The 13,672-nt window shown below is 48.3% G+C and overlaps 2 protein-coding genes across 18 annotated transcripts in view; both read right to left on the bottom strand.

The window, feature by feature from the left end:
• ZNF662 (zinc finger protein 662) overlaps positions 1–12,126 on the bottom strand; it is a 42,733-nt gene extending 30,607 nt beyond the window's left edge. The window contains exon 1 of the mRNA XM_013981527.3: positions 12,031–12,126. The gene's annotated coding sequence lies outside the window, so the exon portion shown is untranslated. The remainder of the gene's footprint in view (positions 1–12,030) is intronic.
• Positions 1–13,672, bottom strand: part of ACKR2 (atypical chemokine receptor 2) — a 76,060-nt gene that overhangs the window by 18,877 nt on the left and 43,511 nt on the right. Inside the window, exons 1-3 of one of the 17 annotated variants that reach the window (XM_084986944.1) lie at positions 12,031–12,147; positions 9,468–9,576; positions 7,050–7,140 (exon numbers count right to left, since the gene is read on the bottom strand). The exons of 8 other annotated variants lie outside the window; for them this stretch is intronic. Coding sequence is in view for 2 of the 9 variants with exons in the window: in XM_005669399.4 (XP_005669456.3) it covers positions 6,222–6,321 (100 nt within the window). In the remaining 7 variants the exon portion in view is untranslated. Of the gene's footprint in view, positions 1–2,378; positions 2,580–6,221; positions 6,629–7,049; positions 7,141–9,467; positions 9,577–10,639; positions 10,746–12,030; positions 12,148–13,672 lie in introns of those variants that run through there. 8 more of the 17 variants (XR_014822416.1, XM_084986943.1, XM_084986945.1 and 5 more) reach the window with 8 other exon arrangements.

Genomic DNA, 13,672 nt, shown 5'->3' with positions numbered 1-13,672 from the left:
TTAAATGTGATAATTCATGCAGACTTTTTTTTTTTTTTTTTTTTTCCTTCTTTGGCCGTGCCCATGATACAGAAGCTCCCCGCTCAGGGACCAAACCCGAGCCACAGCCGTGACAAAGCCAGATCCTTAACCACTTAGGCCACCAGGGAATTCCAATGCAGAGCATTTTAAGCTCTACAAAGAATGTCCAGAACATAGGAGGCATTTCAATAAACTTTGGCTTAAATGATTTCTTTGCCCAGAGCTGAGTTCATCACCTTCCAAACCAGCCACTTCTCCTCTCCCATGTCTACCTCACTGAAGGGCACCACCAGTCACTCAGTCACCCGAGACCAGAACATGGGAGATGCCTCAGATTCCTCCCTCACCCCCCTCATCATGCCCTGTGAGTCTCTACCTCCTCACTGCTGTCTGCATATGTTCACTACCCATACAAATATATACGTGATACTCTTTTAATAAAATTAAGACAAATGCAATGCATGTGCATGTAACAACAACCTTACAGATATAACAACAAACTCACTTCGCAGAACTTCCTGCTGTGAAGGAGTTCAAAGAAATGAAAGACGGAGTTCCCTTCGTGGCTCAGCAGTTAACGAACCCGACTAGGATCCACGAGGATGCAGGTTTGACCCCTGGCCTTGCTCAATGGTTTAAGGATCCAGCGTTGCCGAGAGCTGTGGTGTAGGTAGAAGACTCGGCTCAGATCCCGAGTTGCTGCAGCTGTGGTGTAGGCCAGCGGCTACAGCTCTGATTCGACCCCTAGCCTGGGAATTTCCATATGCCATGGGTGTGGCCATAAAAAGACAAAAACAAAAAGGAGGTGAAAGACAAGGGAAAAACAGGCACAGGACTCGAGATGGCAGCTTCCTGGGCAGGAGACGCCAGACATGAGATGGGGACAGGTCATTGCCCATGGTCAAGTTCCCTCTGGGCAATGGCTTCCCAGGTTTTAATTATATTATTAAATGTAATTTTTAAAAGAAAGCCTCCCATGAAACAGTGAAAAGAGCCTGATATGAACCAAGACTTATGCTCAGTCCTGTTCTATGTTCTAAAAGGAGTGAAACTTCAGGTTCAGCACCTTAGATTGTTCAGCAAGAAGAGGGGAGAGGGCTTGGGGAGGAGAGAGGAAGGAGATAATAAAGAATCCATACCAAGCAGACAATCCCGCACAGCCACCAGAGTAGGCCTGCAGGCTGGTGAGGATAACGGGCCACAAACCAAGAAATACAAATCAACGCCACCTTATACCTCTGCATTTTCTTTTTTCTTCCTTGATTCAAATGAGGTTGCACTTTTTTTTTTTTTTTTTTTTTGTCTTTTTTTGTCTTTTTGCCTTTTCTAGGGCCACTTCCCTCAGCATATGGAGGTTCCCAGGCCAGGGGTCTAATCAGAGCTGTAGCCATCGGCCTACACCAGAGCCATAGCAACGTGGGATCCAAGCGGCGTCTGCAACCCACACCACAGCTCACGGCAACGCCGGATCCCTAACCCACTGAGCAAGGGCAGGGATCGAACCCGCAACCTCATGGTTCCTTGTCGGATTCGTTAACCACTGCGCCATGATGGGAACTCCGAGGTTGCACTTTTTAATAGGTTCAATGCCATTATGGATTTCTTCTGTGCATGGTTGATTTTTTTGGTAGGTGAGATTCTCATAAGAGGTTTCATATAGTAAGGATTTTAGCTTTTTACATAAGTATTGCAATGATTTTCCCCAGTCCTTCCTGGCAGAAGTTTTGTTTATTTTTCTTCTAGGTAGAATTTTGAAAGAAATGTAGACTCAGACCCTCAGTGGACCTTCTAGTATCTGTGACACTGTGACGTTATAGCTGATGGAAACATGCAGTTCTGCTAGAATCTTCCTATTTCTGGAGACTCTGCCCCACCCTTGGACTCCTGTCAAATGTCATCCAGGCCAGATGGTGGAGAGACACACAGCCTATCTCCACCCCAAGACCTCAGCCTGGGAAGCTTTATCTAGCACCGGGCTCTGACCCTGAGTGGCCTCAAGAACTTGGCCCTGAACATCTTGGGGTCTCCTGTCCCTGAGCCCCTGTCTTTCCTGGGCAGCAGTAAGGTCACCCCCAGCACTTGGCTGGTTTGGGAGTCGGTGAGCTGCTGGGGTTGGGAGGAGAGAGTGCCCTTCTGCACCTCGGCCTGATTAGAGCTTATTAGTCAAGAGTTACCACTAATTAAACACCAGCTCTTCTAGACTGTCAGCACTGACATTGATCCTGACCTGGCTTCTCAAAGTCCCTGACTTTTGCTTTAACAAACAACCAAGGTTGATGATTGCTTTGATCAAAGCCAGGGGTCGGGATCAGCAGGCCCCAGCATGCACCAGGTCTTCTTTCCAAGGCTCCCTTTACCTGGAACACTCTGTTCCTTTTCCTCTCCAGACCTCTGGCCTCCTGATCTTTCACCCTGGGAGTCTTTCCACATCCTCTTGGCCTCTGGGGCCACCAGCCCGTCCCATCACTTTCATCAGTAATACCAGAAATGATGACAACAGCAACCAGCACCCATATACGCACATAACCATTGGCCAGGCACCTTCATGTCAGCTCTGATAGGCCTGTAAGGCAAACCAGGAAGGAACTGTCAGCCCCACCCAACCCAGGAGCAAAGTAACTTCTCCACAGGAAGCCACTGGCTGAGCTGCATCTGAATCCCAGGTCTTCAGACTCAGGAATGGTGCCTTGTCCCGGACCCATTTCATCCTCGGCTCTGTTCTGTCCTGTCCAGGAGTTACCAAACAGGGGCCACCTGAGAAAGGTGTCATTTGGGTTCAAGAGGTCTTGGTTGCCCAGGTTTGGCCCCCATTGGCTGATCTGGCCTGTGTAGATTCCACCATTAATGCCCCCAAGGCTTTATGGGGCCTCCTTGGGAAACGCAGCCTCCTTATAAGCAACATGATAGCCTCCCAAAGACATCCACACTCTAATCCCTAAAATCTGTGAATATGTTACCTTCTATAGCAAAGGGGACTTTGCAGGTGTGATTACAGATCTTGATCTGGGGAGAGCACCTTGGATCATCCAGATGGGGCCACTGTAACCACAAAGGTCCTTTCTTTTTTTGGTCTTTTTGCTATTTCTTTGGGCCGCTTCTGCGGCATATAGAGTTTCCCAGGCTAGGGGTCTAATCGGAGCCTACGCCAGAGCCACAGCAACGCGGCATCCGAGCTGCGTCTGCAATCTCCACCACAGCTCAAGGCAACCCCGGATCGTTAACCCACTGAGCAAGGGCAGGGACCGAACCCTCAACCTCATGGTTCCTAGTCGGATTCATTAACCACTGCGCCACGACGGGAACTCCCACAAAGGTCCTTTCTAAGGGAGGCAGGAGTGTCCAAATCAGAGAGGGAAATGTGAGGATGGAAACAGAGGCCTGAGTGATGCAGTTACCAAAGGATGCAGGCAGCCTCTACAGGCCAGATAAGTCGGGGAACAAATCCTCCCCTGAGCCTCTGAAGGAATGCAGCCTTCTGACTCAGACTCCTGACCTCTAGAATTTTAAGATAATAAATTTGTTTGTTTAAGGCACTGAATTGGTGGTGCTCTGTCACAGTGGCAATAAGGTAATGTACTTCCTGTGACCCTTCGTGCCTCCAAATCTAAGACTGAGATAGTCAGAGTACATCGTGTCCACCTCCTTCAACTTATGCGTGGGAAAGCTGACACTCAAAAGGGAACTACATGCAAAGCAGACAGTGAGCCATCAGTGACGGCACTGAGCCACAAACCCCACAATCCTGATTCCCCTTCAGGTCTCTGTTACCCCACCCCTAACTGTCCCTCTAAGCCGGTTCCGTTTTCCCTTTCTTGGTTTTCATTTTTCCTTATTGCCTGAAATCATTTGGCTTATCCAGCAGCACTGCGAGAGGAATGAATGGGGGTGTCAGTTACTCACATCCTAGTATGAATTAGCAGATAATAAGGCAATCCCAGATGAAGCAGCCATAGAAGCTTTGGAAAATCCAGGGAACTAGACAGAAGGAGGCTTTAGGGAGGAAGGACAGCAAGGGCAAGGTCAGCTGAGCTTTCCCTACAATGAATCCAAGGGCATAGAAGCAAACCACAGCATGTCTCCGGGGCAGTAACAGCATCCTTCCAATGACATCCTGAGACTGCTGGCCTGGGCTGGCTCCAGCTTTAACTTAGCAAGAACCTGGCTGGAGAGCAGTTTCTTTTCCTGAGAATCCAGGGCTCCCCTCCCCAGGCCTCTCAGAGAAATCAAAGCCGAGACAATAAGAGAAAAAATACTGCATCCATCCAGACAGGAAGGCAGGAAAGCAGCCCGGTAAGTTGACAGAAAGGCAGCCTTCTATGAGCTGAACACTCATGTATAATTTTCTCATTTAATCTTCACTGTAGTTCTGGGAAGCAGTACTATTATGATCCCCATTTTCCAGAGGAGGAAACTGAGGCTTGGAGGTGAAGCCCAGTTGCCCACAGCTTTATATCAGCAAATGATGGGCCTGGGACTGGATGGCCCTACCAATACAGGGTAGAACTGAAACCAAGAAGAATGAACCTAACTCCATATTAGCTCTGTTGCCTGGGCCCAGTCATGCTGGCTCTGCACCTGTGTCTCCTCCAACAGTAAAAGAATGATGCCTATAGCTGGAAATCTACATAATAACCCTTTCTCGAGGCTCTGCCTCCCAGGCGTGACCTTTAAAGGCATAACACTTTGGGAGAGTTCCCGTCGTCGTCGTCGTGGCGCAGTGGTTAAGGACTAGGAACCATAAGGTTGCGGGTTCAATCCCTGCCTTTGCTTGGTGGGTTAAGGATCCAGCGTTGCCTGAGCTGTGTTGTAGGTCGCAGACATAGCTTGGATCCTGCGTTGCTGTGGCTCCAGCATAGGCTGGCAGCTGCAGCTACATCTCCAATTAGACCCCTAACCTGGGAATCTCCATATGCTGTGGGAGCGGCCCTAGAAAAGACAAAAAGACAAAAAGACAAAAAAAAAAAAAAAGCATAACACTTTTCATTCATATAGAGATATAAAGGTGAAGAACAAAAAATATCATTGGTCTTGTTGAAGCTTTATAGGAACGTGGTGACCAGTCTGACAGTGGACAGCTGTAAGAACAAGGATTACTGCCACCCCACCAGGGTCTGGCTGATACCAAGAGGAGTGCAATGAGCAGCCACACCCACTCCCCTTTTAATATAAAAGCAGCCTGAATTCTAACTCGAGTAAGGTGATTCTTTGAGACACTAGCCTGCCATCTTCTTAGTCCACTGGCTTTCCAAATAAAGTCACTATTCTTTGTCCCAACACCTGGTATCCTGTCATGTGGAGAAGAAGTAAGAGCTTGGACTCAGTAATAGACCCGATGATCCTTTGCCCTCAGCTTCCCTTTTCAACATGAACCAAACTTGAATTTGAAGGATGAGCCTCTGAGAGTGGGATTTCTGGCCCTAGCAACCAGTAGCAGAGAAGATTCAAAGTCAGCCATGTGCTGGGGCTGGTGAGAACTAGAAATGCAACGTCTGGGAGGCATTCAACAAATGATCAGAGAATCAACCAGTTCCACATTCAGTGACAAGTCAGTAGCCTGAATTTGATTGTGGTGGGAGTACTGACACCAGGGCAAATGCTACAAACTGGAGCTTCCCTTCCCTCGCCCACCATTGCTGAAGAGTGGGTTGTTAAACCTTTACCAGCATAGCCCTGATCAGGACCTCATGGAGCTTGACCAGACCTGCCTGTCTTGCTGTCTCCCTGTCTGACACCCATCACCTTCCCTTTTCCACCTCCCACATCAACCCCACAGCTGCCTCTGCCCCAGGCAAGAGCCCTAGAGGACAGGGTCACGTGTAGGTGCCCCCCACCCGCCCCCGCCCTAGGTGCTCACAGCACACGCAAGCTGAGTGTGCTGCCCACAGTGAGGCTGAGACCAGGGAACAAATAAACAAGATCAAAAGTGACCCCAAGAGGGTACACCAAGCTTTCATAATATAAAACAAAGAATAACATTTGAGATCACGTCTCATGGACAGTAATTTTGCTGACTTCCTTGGAAAAGGATTTGCAAATCTTATCCTTTAAAATGCAACCTCAATCCTCCCCTCCTAGCAGCCTTCCTGGCCACTGGCCTGGTGAAACCCCCCCCCCAACCCACCCCCAGCACTCACAGCAGTTTGCTCGTTCGCCTTAAATCCACCTCCCAGAAGCAAAGTCACCTTTTGAGAACCACTCACCTCCTTTGCTAGACTGGGGATTACCAGGGGCTGGGACTCCCCAACAGAGGGCTGGCATCTGAGATGCATTCAACAAATAACCATAGGGAGTTCCCGTCATGGCTCAGCAGTAACAAACCTGACTAGTAACCATGAGGATTCATGTTCGATCCCTGGCCTTGTTCAGTGGTTTAAGGATCCGGCATTGCTGTGAGCCATGGTGTAGGTCACAGACTCGGCTTGGATCTGGCATTGCTGTGGCTGTGGTGTAGACCAGCAGCTCCAGCTCCAATTCACCCCTAGCCTGGGAACTTCCAGATGCTGCCGATGCAGACCTAAAAAGACCAAAACAAATAAACAAAAAACAACCATGGAATTAATCAGCACGGTCACCCAGTTCCCTCCCTTCTCTCGCCTCCTTTTCCCCTGGCCTGGTTTTCTCCCTCCCCCACTAGCGCCTGGCACATAGCTGAGCCAAGGCCCTCCTTCCTTCCGGGAGTTGTTTCCTCAGCTTGGGCAGGTTTGCCCCAGCAGCCTTGGGAGCCAGCGCCTGGCCCAGAGCCCCAACTGCTTCCACTTGAGCCAAGTGGAAGTGCCACTTCCAGCTGGCACAGCCTCCCTGGACCAGTGTCCCTGGGCTGTGCCCTGCAGTCACCCCCAGCTCCCTACTTCAGAAGCCTCCCTGACTGCTTCTGGAGGCCGGGTGTGGAGAGGGAGTCCCAAGGCCTGGACTCTTCCCTGGCTCAGCCTGCAGTGGTCCCCTCTGTTTATAACTCTGGCATTCCTATTCTGCATTCCTGGTCCAGCTATAGTTGGAAAAGTTGAGGCAGGAGCTGTGAAGTGACTCACACTCTGACTGCAGGGTCTGGCTGCAGAAAGCACTCCAGTGTTGGGGCACAGGTGGGGGCACTGGTAACAGCATCTCTCTATTTTCTTCCTTCTGGGTTTGGAGAAACACCAAATTCTAAACACCAATGTGTATATAACAATAACAGCAACAACAATAATAATACCCACCACTTACATAGCACTTACTATGGGCCAGGCTCTCTTCTCAGAACTTAACATGCATTCATTCATTTTGTCCTTTAATAACACTCGGAGGCAGGTACTATTGTTATCTCTATTTTACCTGTGAGGAAACTGAATTACAGAGAGGCTAGGGAACTTGCCCAAGGCCACACAGCTAGTAAATAGCAGAGTCAGGATTTGAACCCATGCCCAGAGTCTGGCCTAGCTCATTAAAAGGGGAGAAGGCTGGGGACTGGAAGTGACAGGAAACCAGGATGCTTGAATGGAGGGCTGGTTGTGGGGCTGATGGTACATGAGTAGAAAACAGGAAAAGGAACTGGGAGCCACACAAGGACACAAGGAAAAGAGGCCCAGAACCACAGGAATTGCAGGCAGGGAAAGAATTCAGGAATGAGCAGCTCAGGGGGGCAAAGGAAGGTCTCCGCTCTACTGCTCAGTTTGGTTTGACCTTGGGCTTAAACCTTCAGGCCCTGCAGCCCCAAGACAAAGACAGTTCAAAGACAGGGCTTCCATACTGGCACAATGACAGAAATATAGATCAGTGGAACAGAATAGAAAGCCCAGAAATCTTTTTTTTTTTTTTTTTTTTTTTTTTTTTTTTTTTGCCCTTTCTCAGGCCGCTCCCGTGGCATATGGAGGTTCCCAGGCAAGGGGTCGAATCGGAGCTGTAGCCAACGGCCTACGTCAGAGCCACAGCAACATGGGATCCGAGCCATGTCTGTGACCTACACCACAGCTCACAGTAACACCAGATCCTTAATCCATTGAGCAAGGCCAGGGATCAAATCCACAACCTCATGGTTCCTAGACGGATTTGTTAACCACTGCACCATGACGGGAACTCCTAGAAAGCCCAGAATTAAACCCACACACCTACAGCCAACTCATCTATGACAAAGGAGGCAAGAATATACAATGGGGAAAAGACAGCCTGTTCAATAAGTGATGCTGGGAAAACTAGACAGCCACATGCAAAAGAATAAAATTAGAACACTCCCTAACACCATACACAAAAATAAACTCAAAATGGATTAAAGACCTAGATATAAGACCAGACACTATGAAACTCTTAGAGGAAGACATAAGCCAAACACTCTCTGACATAAACCACGACAACATCTTCTCAGATCCACCTCTTAGAGTAATGACAGTTAAAAAAAAAAAATAAACAACTGGGACCTAATTAAACTTAAAAGTTTCTTCACAGCAAAGGAAACCCTAAACAACACAAAAAGACAACCCACAGAATGGGAGAAAATCTTTGCAAGTGAATCCACTGACAAGGGATTAATCTCCAAAATTTATCAACACCTTCTGCAGCTCCATACCAAAAAAACAAACAACCCCATCAAAAAATAGGCAGAAGATCTAAACAGGCAGTTCTCCAAAGAAGACATACCGATGGCCAAAAAACACATGAAAAGATGTTCAACATCACTCATTATTAGAGAGATGCAAATCAAAACCACTCTGAGGTACCACCTTTCACCAGCCAGAATGGCCATCATCCAAAAGTCTACAAACAGTAAGTGCTGGAGAGGGTGTGGAGAAAAAGGAACCCTCGTACACTGTTGGTGGGATTGTAAACTGGTGCAACCACTATGGAAAGCAGTATGGAGATCCCTCAGAAAACTAAAAAGAGAACTACCATTTGATCCAGCAATCCCACTCCTGGGCATCTATCCAGAGAAAACCATGACTCGCAAAGACACATGTACTCCGATGTTCATTGCTGCACTGTTTGCAATAGCCAAGACATGGAAACAACCGAAATGTCCGTCAACAGAGGAGAGGATCAAGAAGATGTGGTACATATACACAATGGAATATTACTCAGCCATTAAAAAGAACGAAATACCAGCATTTTTAGCAACATGGATGGACCTAGAAATTATCATGCCAAGTGAAGTCAGTCAGACAAAGAGACACCAACATCAAATGCTATGACTTGTGGAATCTGAAAAAAGGGACACAATGAACTTCTTTGCAGACCAGATACTGACACACAGACTGTGAAAAACTTATGGTTTCCAAAGGAGAGAGGTTGGGGGGTGTGGGGATGCGCTGGGGGTGTGAGATGGAAATACTATAAAATTGCATTGTGATGATCATTGTATAACTATAAATGTAATAAATGCATTGAGTAATAAAAAATTAAAAATTAAAAACTAAAAAAAAAAAAAAGGCAGGGCTCCCACTGCATGGTTTTCTCATGATAAAATATATAATACTTACAGCAAAGGATTTCATGGAATTAAGTGTAGTGCCATCATTTTAACAGCTAACACCAGTGTGCTGGGCGCAGGGACCAGGAGCTTCTTATATTTAACCTAGTGTTTAATCTCTATAAGAAAAATGTGAGGATTAACTATCATTAGTCCCATCTTATAACTGAGTACACTGAAGCACAGAGAGGTTAGGAAACCGGCCCAAGGTCGCAGAGCAAGTAATAGACCAAGAACTAAAACTCAGAGTCTATGTTCTTAAGTTACCTTGCTTCAAACAAAATGCTCTCACAATGACTTTATTAGACAAGCTCTATTGTTATTCCCATTTCACAAATCAGGAACTGAGGCTCAGAGAGGGAGAGTAACATGCCCAAGGACACACAGCAAGTGTACGGCAGGATTAGAAATCAAGTCTCAGCAGTTGGCTCTAGACCTGGAGCCCTTAATCACACACTGGGAGCTGCTGGAAGCCCTCTCAGACTCACAGGAGTGGCAGATGCCTCTTCACAGTTCCCCATGGGAAGCATGGCACTTAGATTCATTGCAAGTGAATAAAACACAATGAGAACAATACTAACCAGTCCTGACATTTACATGCGTCTCTTTTATACCCAGGTCCTTTTATTCCTGGCTCCTTTGTGAAGAAGTGGGCAGGTGTCCTCCCTAGTTTCACAGGAAGCTCAGGGCCACATCACAAGACAGGCAGAGCTGGCCCTAGAGCCCTGATCACTGAGCCCTGGACCACTGCACACACTCTGTGTCTTTACATTTTTAACATGTCTTTTTCCTGATTACAAAACTAACATATGCTCAATGTAAAATGTGGAAATACAAGACAAAAAAGAAAGAAGAGGCTTAAAAACTCCCCATAGGGAGTTCCCGTCGTGGCTCAGCGGTTAACGAATCCTACTAGGAACGATGAGGTTGCGGGTTCCATCCCTGGCCTTGCTCAGGATCCGGCCTTGCCATGAGCTGTCGAGTAGGTCACAGGGGCGGCTTGGATCCCGCATTGCTGTGGCTGTGGCACAGGCTGGCAGCTACAGCTCCAAGTAGACCCTTAGCCTGGGAACCTCCATATGCTGCAGAAGTGGCTCTAGAAAAGGCTAAAAGACAAAAAAAAAAAAAAAAAAAACCTCCCCATAACCCTATCCCCCTCGAAAATAACCCTTGGGAACGTACTGGTATATCTTGTCTGTTTTCATGCCCAGAGCCCCATCTGCTGCACTGCACTTCCCTGGGTTTGTGGACTCAGAGCTTGGCTGGAAGAGATCAGTCTTGTCTGCACAGGGGAGGAGGCCCCTTGAAGCTTCCTGCTCCCTGGGATCTGTGAGGCCCGCCCACTCCCCATGCTCCCTGGGACCCCAACATTACTCACTGTTTCCTGGCTCTTATCTGGGATGTTTGTAACACTGATAAAATCACAAAAGCAACCCCTCCTCCCAAATCTTATACCAATTATTAAAAACTAAGCAGTTTTACAGCACGACTCTTCAAGGAGCTACTGCTGAAGATTTTCACATATTTCCCGAATCGTTTTGGCTTTTTTTTTTTTTTTCCTTCTCTTGCTGCCTGAAATTTCACCACTCGCTCCTCACATTTGCATTTCAGCATTATGCTGGGGTCGAAATGAAACACCCTCCCACTGCCACTGTCCCAAGGAAGACTGGTACATTCAGCATGATGCAGTCTGGAAAAATAGACATTCTACAGATTAGTCCCCCCCCCCATTTTTTTTTTTTTTTAATGGCTGCACTTGCAGCATATAGACGTTCTGGGGCCAGGGCTGTATCGGAGCTGCAGCTGCAGCAATGCCAGATCCTTTAACCCACTACTACCCACAATGAGAACTCCCTCTGCAGCAACCAAAGCCAACACAGTCAGATTCTTAACCCACTGTGCCACAGTGGGAACTCCCAGATTAGTTCGTGTCTTGATGGCTGAGTAACCCTGGGCAAAATTACTTAACCTCTCTGAGTCTTAGTTGTCGTACCTATAAAATGCCTCCCTGGTGGCATTTTTATAATTAAATAAGTGCCTGGCACCTAACTATTTGCTCCTTTCCAGGCCCTAAGATGACACTTAGCTCAAGCTGGGATGGATAAGAGGGGATCCTGGGACTATTCGGGGCAGATGGAGAGGACTGAGAACTTGGTGGGGGCAGCAAGAGAGGATGGGGGAGCAGCACAAGGAGAGAGTGTGGCTGTGCGTTCAGCCCTGGGTGGGGTGCCTATAAAGGCCTTCACATCTGTCTCCATCAGAGCTCAGCCCAGAGGGGAAAGGGGGTGCCTGAGGTCACCTAGCCATGTCTGGTACCAAATCTCAGGGGATTTCAGAGTCCGCAAAGCAGATTCTCAGAGCCAGAGTCAAGGGGACAAGGGGTACCACCTTGCTCCCCAGCTGCTGGGGCAAGTACTTCAAGAGCTGCCTTGGAGAGAAGCACCACACGCAGCCCAGTTAGCACCTGCCTCACCACACACCTGTCCCCACTCTCCAGGCCACTGGATCCAGTCTCGCCATCCCTGTGGCCCCTGCGTAGGGTCCACCCCATTCCAAGAGAGGCTGTAACCTACCAGAGTCAGACCCGCTTGCCCGGGGATGTCCACCTGCACCCAGGAGGAGCACAGCAGCGCCCAGGAGGAGCACAGCAGCTTCCCTTCTTCCTCAGGGAGGTGCAGTGGGAGTGAGTCTCTTCATAAGCTCTTCCCCACCCTGGGCAGCTTCCAGCACACATCCTGCTTTCCAGCTGGAACCCTTTATGCCTGCCCCACCTCTGCTACACAGCCACAAGCTGTTTCCCTAATTGAAAAATGAGTCAAGCTGAAATGACTGCCCCCGTGAAAGAGCATTGCCCCCCAAAATAATCTAATTACTCTGGAAAACACTGTGTGCCCAAACACACTTCTTGGCATGATTTCCCACAGCTGGGCCAAGGATGCTAACAGCCTCAGGCCAGACCTCCAGACCTTTGCTCACCCTGTCCCCTATTGAGGTGGCCTTCCCAACCTGCAGCTTCAGTGGTCCTGGAGGGCACCAAGCCACAGCAAGATCCTGCCCCCATCGGCCCCCAACTCAGCTTCTTTCTTCTTGACTCCTTCTGAGCTGTGCTGTGTCTGCTTCAGCCACAGTGTCAGTGATATTCTCATCTCCTAGATGTAACCAACCCACCTTCCCTCTTTCCCCTTCCCCGCTCCCCCACCACTCCCATCATGGCCCATATCTCTGTACAGCTAGCTGTCTGTCCACCTCTCTGCTCCCAGACTGGGTCACATGCTCCCAGGCCAATGACTATATCTGACCCCACCAGCCTGAGCCCAGAGCCAGGCAAGGGCAGACTGAATGAACAAATGTGTGTGTGCAACACACTGCCTGCCATTTGCTTGGTAGTATGAGGATACCTCTCTGCTAGGACAGCACTTGTGCACCAGGGTCAGTGTCTCAGCCACCTTCACTTCCAGCCCCACTGGCAGACTGACACACAGCAGGTACTTGCTGCATGCTCATTGTCCCTATCTGAATTGAGCAGTAATTGAAGAGCAGAGGCTTACAGGCTCTGGCATCAGAGTCACAGAGAGCTTGAATCTGGCTCTGTGTGTACCTGCTGTGTGACCTAGAGATGGTGGCTTTACCTCTCTGATCCTTGGTTTGCAGCTCTTTAATGGGGGCAGGGATGGTGCCTCTCTCAGACAGGCATGATAAGAACTGAATGTCCCCAGAAACATAGACAAAGACTTAGACATTTGCCTTTCTCTGGGGTCAACAGGGCACCCAGAGTGGAGACCAAGCCTGTGATGGCTTCTCATGTCAACAGAGGGGAGCAGGGGACCTTCCTAGTGGGTGGGTCTCCAAGTCTCTCCAGGCCAAATGCTAATTACCAATAGGGAGAATAAGGCCACAGAGCGTCCTTCTCAGTGCATGAAACCAGAGGGACCTGACTTCAATATGGTTCGTTACTGGGAGGTAATTTTGATCGCTTGGTCAGGTGGTGTCTGCCAGGTTTTTCCACTATGAAATCACCACTTATTCCTTTGTACTTAAACATCTTGTGGGAAGGTACTTTGAAATTATGCAAAAACCTGTTATGCTTTTACAACTGATTTTAGCTTGTATTTGATAACGTTTTCATACAAATAGGCCTTCTTCCTATTTATTTACTTTATTTATTTATTTATTTGCTTTTTAGGGCAGCACTCTCGGCATATGGAAGTTCCCAGG

The sequence above is a fragment of the Sus scrofa genome, chromosome 13, assembly GCF_054392235.1.
Source record: "Sus scrofa isolate SSC_HxYL_T2T_F1_AM1 chromosome 13, Sscrofa_HxYL_maternal_Yorkshire_Landrace_v2.0, whole genome shotgun sequence".
Lineage (NCBI taxonomy): Eukaryota > Metazoa > Chordata > Mammalia > Artiodactyla > Suidae > Sus > Sus scrofa.
Note: the sequence above shows the minus strand (reverse complement) of the source record. Positions and strands in the feature narration are given on the sequence as shown.